This window comes from Stegodyphus dumicola, chromosome 9 (assembly GCF_044657685.1).
Source record: "Stegodyphus dumicola isolate Sdum_Otavi_A_Nest chromosome 9, ASM4465768v1".
Lineage (NCBI taxonomy): Eukaryota > Metazoa > Arthropoda > Arachnida > Araneae > Eresidae > Stegodyphus > Stegodyphus dumicola.
The window spans coordinates 95,051,346-95,060,396 of record NC_140776.1 but is presented as its reverse complement, the minus strand read 5'-3'; the positions used below and the strand labels follow the sequence as shown (position 1 = coordinate 95,060,396).

The 9,051-nt window shown below is 34.9% G+C and overlaps 1 protein-coding gene across 1 annotated transcript in view; it reads right to left on the bottom strand.

Annotated features, from left to right (window-relative positions):
• MED6 (mediator complex subunit 6) overlaps nt 1-2,575 on the bottom strand; it is a 90,281-nt gene extending 87,706 nt beyond the window's left edge. Inside the window, exon 1 of the mRNA XM_085823785.1 lies at nt 2,421-2,575. Coding sequence (XP_085679911.1) covers nt 2,421-2,475 — 55 coding nt within the window. The 5' untranslated portion in view covers nt 2,476-2,575. The remainder of the gene's footprint in view (nt 1-2,420) is intronic.
• Between the last annotated feature and the right edge of the window lie 6,476 nt (nt 2,576-9,051).

Sequence of the window (9,051 nt, the reverse complement as noted above, 5' to 3'; positions counted from 1 at the left end):
TATAATGATACTGATCACTACACTTAACTTCTTGGATGTTCTAATTTTCCTCAAAGGAAATCTGCAAGTATCCTAAAAGCACTTATTTTCTCAAAGCTAACCAAGCATACTATATAGACAGTCACAAAAACAAGTGCCATTGGGACTCCATACAGTGCAGGGCGATACTATATTAAAATATACGAACGTCAATATAATACTCATAATATTTTTGCACAGACATAAAACCATCATTTAACTGCATAACTCAAATTTAAACTTTTGTTTTAATAATAAAATATACAAATTATTCCTGAGAAAATTTCAGCCATTAATGAGATGAGGGAATTGAATATAATAAAATTCCTTCGACAACAAAAATTTAAAATAATTTTATAAACCTGCTTGAAACTGAAAACATTAAACATTAGAAAAAATCAGATTTGACTATGGTTAAGATATTCAGATTTGACTATGGTTACACACACGATTAAATATAAAATATTTCTATCAAAAAGATTTAATACCAGAGATTTTCTTATTATTATAAAAATACACAGGTTTTATGCCAAAGTAAGTAGAAAAATAGTTGTCCATAAAAGCTGCTTCACATGTCTCAAAATCTGAGCAAATGGAAAAAATGAGCTTTATAATTCTGTACACTCAAAGACAAATATTCTTTAATCTATTTTGTCAGAATCTCTGGTTATAAGTATTTTACATCTTTTTTTAGAAAGCTAAAAAGACTACAACATAGTTACTAGAACATAATTATAATTTGTATATAAAACAATCTAAATACCACAACATGCAGTGTAAAACAGCAGAAAATGATTAAAAATGACTAAAATAATTAAAAAGTAAAGTCAAATAACAACACCTATAACCACAGCAAATTCTGGAAATCAAATGGCAGACAATGATCTGTATGTCTACTAATTGGCATAAAAATACAACTAACGCAACCTTTCAACCAATATCACCAGGTACACTTTCCGTGTTTGTCTGTACATAATTGTGCAAATTGTGTAATCATCATTCTGAAAACTTCCATGTGGAAAAAACATAAAATACATTCAGAACCTTAAATATATATATATGAAATGAATAAAAAAAACACATTTTTATTTAAATTTGTGAAATTTATTCTTATATATATATATATATATTCTTAAACAGTAATTAATTATATATATATATATGAAAATTTAATAAAGTATTTTTAAATAGTACAGATATCAATAATGTTATGCATGATTACATAACTAAAGTATCTAATATTGCATACAACGAGGCCTGGCACTGGGTGGTCAAATTTAGAAGCAATTTTTAGAGCAGCAAAGATTATGCAAGGTGAACATTACGCATTGACTCGAAATTCTCTGAATTATGAATCACATTGAAGCTTCATATGCAATATGATATCTACTCAAAGCTTTCCCATTAACAATTATATAAAATGAGACAGCAACTTTCCAAAATCTCATTTTCGTTAACTACGTTATTTACTTTGGAGTATAATCATATAATTTACTTAAGATCATTATTATATGATGGTCAAACTTTGAAATCGATGGGAATAAAGAAGTTCTCAGAATTGTCAAATTAAAAAGATTTTTGTTAAACTGCACTTGAAAAATAACTATGACTCAATGTTGATGCAAATATTTACAAAATACAATAAATAACTGCATATATTAATGGCAATAACAACTATGATAGGGGAACATTAAAGCATGATTAAAATGAAAAAAAAATAATCCATTTCTCAGCTAATCACTAGCTTTATAACATTATATGACATCTGTTTGAAAGAAAACAATTTTGATATTGCAAATATTCTCTTCTAATGAATTACATTATATTAGAAATAAAAAAATTCTGAGATAATTTCAGATGGATTTTACCTAATAGCCAATGCATTAATGTGGTAATATAAATACATATATGTATGATAATTCTTATCACCAGTAGTGAAAATCAGCCATTATACTGCAGTTAACAGCAATACAAAAGGCATTTGAGTAAAATGAATGAAATCTTTTCAACAGCACATAATAGCAGCATTAACATTTAATACAAAAAGATAGATAAAAGTCAGAAGACAGTTGCATTACAGAAAATATAAGAAATTAAACTGAACTTTTTTATTTCCAATGCTGATTTTTCTTTAGATATTCTCTGGTTATTTCAACTAAGGAACTATTTCATGATAATGATAAAAGTACAAATATTTACAAGCTTTCGATAGTATAAAATTATTACTATTAGAAAAATAAACGTTTTATTTGTATGCATATAGAATACTAAATTTAGAAATGAAATTATAAAATGCTTATACGTAAAAAACTTATGCTGGAAAGTAACACATGCCTGTTAATAAGTAAGCAATAATTCCCAAAATATTTCGGCTTTTCTTACAGCATCTATCATATACACACCTGAATTTCCATAGAATATCCAGCAACATTTAAATAAAGCCTCATTTCCTAGCATGAATTCTTACAGCCAAGCGAATAATACATTATCGATAATTCGACAGAATTGTACTGATCTTTCAAACGACAGAAATTAATCACGATTGTGATTTTGCCGGTCATCAAAATAATATAACTTCACCCATCTTGTTTACAAAACTGCTGTTAAGAGAGTTTGCGGCCACTCCGATCTGGTCGCAAAATTTGCTATAATCGTGACGTCATTTTCAGAGGCGTGTCTTCAAAGCGTCGCACTTGAATTCGGTTTACCAGCTAACAGGCAGTTGCGACTGGTAACGTCGCACTTGAATTCGACAAGCGTCTAGCCCCTCAGACGCTAGTTTCCTCCTGGTTCCTCCCTGAACACCTGTGCAGGTTACTGCGCATGTCGTCATTTTCCTGAAGGCGCCTCGTATTTACGATTATTTACTTTGCTCTTTAACTGCTATGGTAGCGTGTGATCGCTGATTCAGTTCTCTTTTTTTTTTATTTTCCTTCGATTATTATATCTTCTGCACAAAATCAAGAAAAAATGCCCATTTCAGGGCCAAATACTTATATCTCCTCAGAAGGTATTTTTGATTCTAAATCGAATCAAAATCAGGAAGGAATAACCGTGTGCGATAATTCCAATTGTGGTATGTCTGATAATTCTGATTGTGTTGTGAGAGATATGGTTCATTGTGCAAATGATTTTAGTATAGCTGAGAGTGATTTTGGGTTGATCTTTACATTATGGTAACTTGGCGAAAATTTGGCAACCAACTCTCCTACAGCAACCCTCTATTTTTTTTCCCCGCCGCCATTTTGTCTTCACGAAGTAAAGACATGTTTCTTTTCTTCTTATCTACTGAACACTTCTTCCAACAATCTACTAGCCGAATTACACTTATGCTAGAAATTTTATCAAACAAAACTGCTTAATCATGACAAATATTCACTGCAAAATTGGGAAAAAGTGCACAATACCATACTCCTTACGCGTTTTTCAAAATAACACAAACACATAAACCATGTACACGCCGACTTACTTTTACTTAAAAAAACATCCCAGAATTGCACAAAAATGGCACTGCGCACACTCTTCACTATATCCATGTACACTGCTTTTTTCTCATAAATTAGAAAAATTTCACGAAAATACATGACAATTTTCTCAATCTTTAAACCCGGTAAAAAGAACATATATGAAATTACCTGATCGCGGAAAAGTATTTACCCTTTACAAATATGAACATTTCCACATATAAAATAAATAAAATATCCAAAAACTTTTACCTCTAAATCATCTATTACATTATACACGTCACCAACGAATTCATACCGCAAGCATTACAAATACTTAGTGTCAAATATTTAAATTATTTCCATGCACGTTTATTTCAACTTAAACGTATACCAAATTCCTACAAACATAAAATTCACAAAATAACTATCATTTCATTAAAATATAATTAAATTCAAAACCACTACTTAAAATATAAATGAGCACATACATTAAATTAATAAAAATTACCTTACAATCCTAATTACTTTAAACTAAATCATTGCTAATAACAATTTTCCCAATAATACCAAATTCCTTTCCACCTTACATTTAGAACAATGCATAAAAATAATATCCTCAAATAATTAAAAATACTAACTTACCTAATCTTCTTCAGAATCTTGATTACGTGGCGGATACACTTTTCTAATTCATTCAATAAAATTATTGAAAGATTTTTTCTGCAAATTTTTCCTCCATACTTCCTCCGCTAAATAAAAAGCAAACTTCTCTTTATCACAATGCCTAAATACCCATTTCGAATTAACTTAAGTTAGGGCCATGGGATCCAAAAATTAAACAACACTGTTTCACACAACACAGTATAAAGCTAAATACAAAATTTCCACATTTTTTCCTGATTTCCCCCCTTTTCCGATTAAAGAACCGTAATTCGTCCATTAATATCACATGACATATCCCATGATCTCTCATTTCCCTCACGCAAAATAATGCGTGATCGGAACTGAGTACTGCTCACATTATTACCAAAGTCCCAGGTAGTAACCTTTATCGCCTCCAAAATGTCGCCAAACTACCAGTTACCATATTGTAAAGATCAACCAAAGTTTCATATTTGTACTTGGCCCTCCTGCTGTATGGAAATGATTATTTTTTATTTTGGCTGCCTTCTTTTTTGTGCGGCTTTTCAAATCGATCCATTTGTTTTTTACTTGCTATCCAGTCCTTTTTACTCCTAACCCAACAGAGTTCAGAATCTCCGCAATTTCACTCCACGCTTCTTTTTGTTCATTTAAATTAGCATATGATTTTCCTAATTCTCCACTAACAAGTTCTTTGTAACTTTCAAGAGAATTTACAAGAACTTCCAATTCTCGCACAGAAAAATTACTTGATCTTTGCATGATTTTAATCGAAAACGAGACGCTAATATTCAAGTTCCCTTCGCTTATCGAACAACGTGAGTTTGTTTACAGGGATACACAGTTTCATTGGATAACAGCTTCTGTTCATCGGTTATGCTTTCCTAGCTGGAGCGACAGCTGATTTCCAACTGCTATTTGACGTCATCGGTTGCGAGAGGACAAAAGCGTCGCAGCTGAATTCGCTTTGCTAGGCTCTGTTAGGAACGCCCTACTGCGATGAAGGAACTGCGATTAGCAAAGCGTCGCACTTGAATTCGCCCTTTACTTAGCCACCTGTCTAAAGTTACAGAGAAAATCCTACTTTTCCACATCCAAAAAATTCACCCTTCCATGAATTTTCTCCCAGAAGAACAATTCGGGTTTCGTAATCATCATAGCACTTGCCACCAACTTTTTAGAGTTATCAACATTATCACTGAAGGCTACAACTGCAAGCTTCCGACCGGTGCTATATTTCTCGATATCGCGAAAGCTTTTGACAGGGTATGGCATCGAGGACTTATTTACAAACTAATCACTCTCAATTTTCCAGATCATTTTATTCGCTTAATAGCCTCTTTTCTCAGCAACAGAACATTCAGAATCAAAATCTGTACTGCATACTCTACCACCAGAGTAATCAATGCTGGTGTCCCACAGGGGTCGGCACTTTATTTATATACAAGATATCCCTAAAGACCCTTCTGTTCATCTTGCACTCTTTGCCGATGACACCGCCATACTTACTAAGGCCTGCACTGTTATCGCCGTAAGAAACCAACTCCAAAGCTATCTCATAAAACTGAAAAAATGGCTTACTCTTTGGACGATTAAAATTAACACTGATAAAACTAAGGCAATAATTTTCCGTAAAGGAAACATGAATTACTATCCTCCACCCCCTGAAATATTTGACGAAGAAATAGACTGGATTAATGAAACCAAATACCTTGGAGTCACCCTTGACCAAAAACTTACCTTCAGAACCCATTTCCGGTCCGTAGTACAAAAATTTAAAATCACTACAGCTACTATGCGACCTCTTCTTGGTAGAAAAAGCAACTTATCTACTACAAACAAATTAATTCTATATCGCTCCATACTGCGCCCAGTTCTTCTTTATGCAGCACCGATCTGGGGACATGCAGCTAAAACCAATATTAAACAATTACAAATTCTACAAAATAAAATTTTACGAGAAATTATCAATGCTCCTTGGTATATTCCCAACATCTACATCCACAGAGACCTTCGAATGGAACTTATTCAAGAGTATATTAAACGATTAGCGGTCAACTTCTTTTATTCAGTACAAACCCACAGTAATAGCCTTATTAGCACTCTCAGACACTCCCCGCGTCACAAAGAAAAACATCGCTACCCTTGTGATATCCTCCCCACATAGGATTCACAACCTTAATTGACTCATTCACGCAAAACTGACTGCGGTTTTACCACCCGCGGCTGCATCTTATAACGACACTGAACTTGACACCCCCGCTTTTTTTCGCCGCCGCTAGTGTGGACCCCACTCTCTTTCATCTGCCTCCCACACTCCTTTCACCTTTCTCTTTCTCCCCCCTCCCGATCTTTATCAGAAGTCGAGTAAACAGATGTTTCTACATCTTGACACTCGAGAATAAAATACGATCTGTGTGTGTGAATTACAGTTTTCGTGCTCGAGCTAATGAGTTACATTCCGGTGACGTCGGAGGTCACGTGATGTAAGAACTGCTAATGTAAACAAACAAGCTTGTGCTGCGGTAAATGTGTTCAAAATTCAGAAACTTTGCTTATTTTTAATTAGTTATGAAATTTGCATTTCATCTTTAATTATTATTTCATCCATTAATTAACTGTTCATTCATTTCGTTAGTATAATTTCGTAACTCTGTAGTGACCTAGTTATTATATGAGAAATATTCATTCATATATTTGTTCATGTGTTTAATTACTTTATAAAATTTAATAAGTTTTTTAATATTCATATTTATATTTCTTTTATGCAGAATGGCAACAAGTAGTTCATATTTATATTTAAATTTCTTTATGCTGAATAGCAACTAGTTCTGATTCATAATTAGTCTTGATTGCTTGGTTTTCGCTTCAAAACGTTGCGCCTCACAGACTGGAGGAAACGGCGTCCGCAAAGTCCTAATCTCCTTTCTTCTTGCTTAAAAGCAAAATTGCTACATAACGTTGCTATTCTAGTAGCGTCGCATTTCGATAGCTGGAAAATAAAAAGCAATAAACTTAGCTATTTTCTGTTCCTAATCATAATTTAGTTTTGAACATTAGTAGCCAAGGCCACATCATGGTAACCCTGATTAATTTTCAAAATGTCAACAAATGACTTGATGACTTTCTTGTTGAGAATCGAGCATTTAATTAATATTATATGCAGTTTCAGTGACATCATTGTTTTATTGTTTTATGTATCTGGCATCCCTATTATTTTTGTCATTCTAAAAAATTGTCATGTAAACAACAAGACGTACAGTCGGTCACAAAAGTATTCGAACACCGGTACCCTATCAGAAAATGACAAGATGGCGTTTTTTTTTCTCTTTCTCTCTGTGTGTCGTGTTATTCCATCCTAGGTTTTCTTCTCCCCCCCATCTTGGAAAAAACTGGAAAAAATTGGTTACGATCTCTTTTTGAATGGGGAGATGCCATTTTGAGCAAAAGCTGACGACCCTATCTTGGAGAATGAACATGACCGCTCTACACACCCTTTCACTCTCTCTCTTTGAATTGGGAAGCCATTTTGGGAAAAATGCAGACGACCCTATCTTGGAGAATGGAAATGAACGCCTCTCCCTCTTTCTTTGAAATGGAAAGCCATTTTGGGACCTTCTATTCTTGGGGAGGGAGAAAACTGAAGTCTGCACTTTGCTGTCTCTGAAAAGCGGACCCTCTTCTTCTGATCTTGAAGAACTGAAAATGAACGCTCTACACGATCTCTCTTTGAATTCAGAAGGTATTTTGGGACCTTATAATGTTGGAAAACTGAAATGAACGCTCTACGCATTTTCTCTCTCTCTCTCTCTCTCTCTTTGAGATGAGTAGCCATTTTGGAGGATTCTCGACCACCATCCTAACCTTGGAAAACTGAAATGAACGCTCTACACCTTCTCTCTCTCTTCCATAACAGTTCAATTTCCTTCGAGGTTAAATGATCTAAACAGTCTTTGACCCACCCATCCGTATGATTATTTTCTTCTCCTTCCTGTTGCACCAAATTTTGTAAGTCCATATAATCATTCCATACGGGAAGGGCTGGATCCTCACAAGGCTGTCTTGAAACACTTGGAGTCTCTTTGGGATGAGTGGAGGGATCTAGGATGTCTGGACCCGGTTGCGATTCTACCTCCATGATTTCTGGACCCGTTGGAACTTGTTTACCCGGCTGAAATTCTACCTGCATGATTTCTGGACCCGTTGGAACTTGTGAACCCGGCTGTGATTCTGCCTCCATGATTTCTGGACCTGTTGGAACTTGTGGACCCGGCTGACATTCTACCTCTACGATGTCGGGACTTTTTGAAGCTTGTGGACCCGTCTGACATTCTACCTCTACGATGTCGGGACAGGTTAGAGGAGAAGAAGAAGAAGAAGAAGAGGATACTGGAAGAGGTTCTGTCTGTGAGGAGTCCGAAAGAGGTTGCCTGTTTGAACAAGTCGGGGAAGAAGAAGAAGAAGAAGAAGCTTCTGGATTCTGAAGCGGATCTTGCACGCCAGGTAGGTTCCGGTAAGTCGACCGTTTTTTAAGAGGTAATTTTTTTCTTCCTCCTCATCTTCAATTGTGATGACTTCAATTTCATTCCGTTGCCGGGTCGATTTTGTTTCGGGAAATAACGGTTTGGTCCAGCTCCTCTTATCATCTAAGGAAGGGATGGGTAAAGGTGGCGGAGGGTTTTCTTTTTCTTTTTCTTGAAACATCATCGGCGATTGGAAAGAAATCTCCTCTTTCAATTGTTTCCAAAGCGAGTACGAGCACCGATCGACGAGAAAGAGACTCTTCTGGGTTGTGACGATGAGATATTGCGTTTTCGGGGGAACGACATAGTTTTGAAAAGGTCTTAGAATATATTTCTTATATTTCATCCTGTCGCTGACTTTAAAACTTCTTTCCTTCAGATTGGGGGACGATGATTCGTAATAGGCGAGAGGAGCGGCTGTG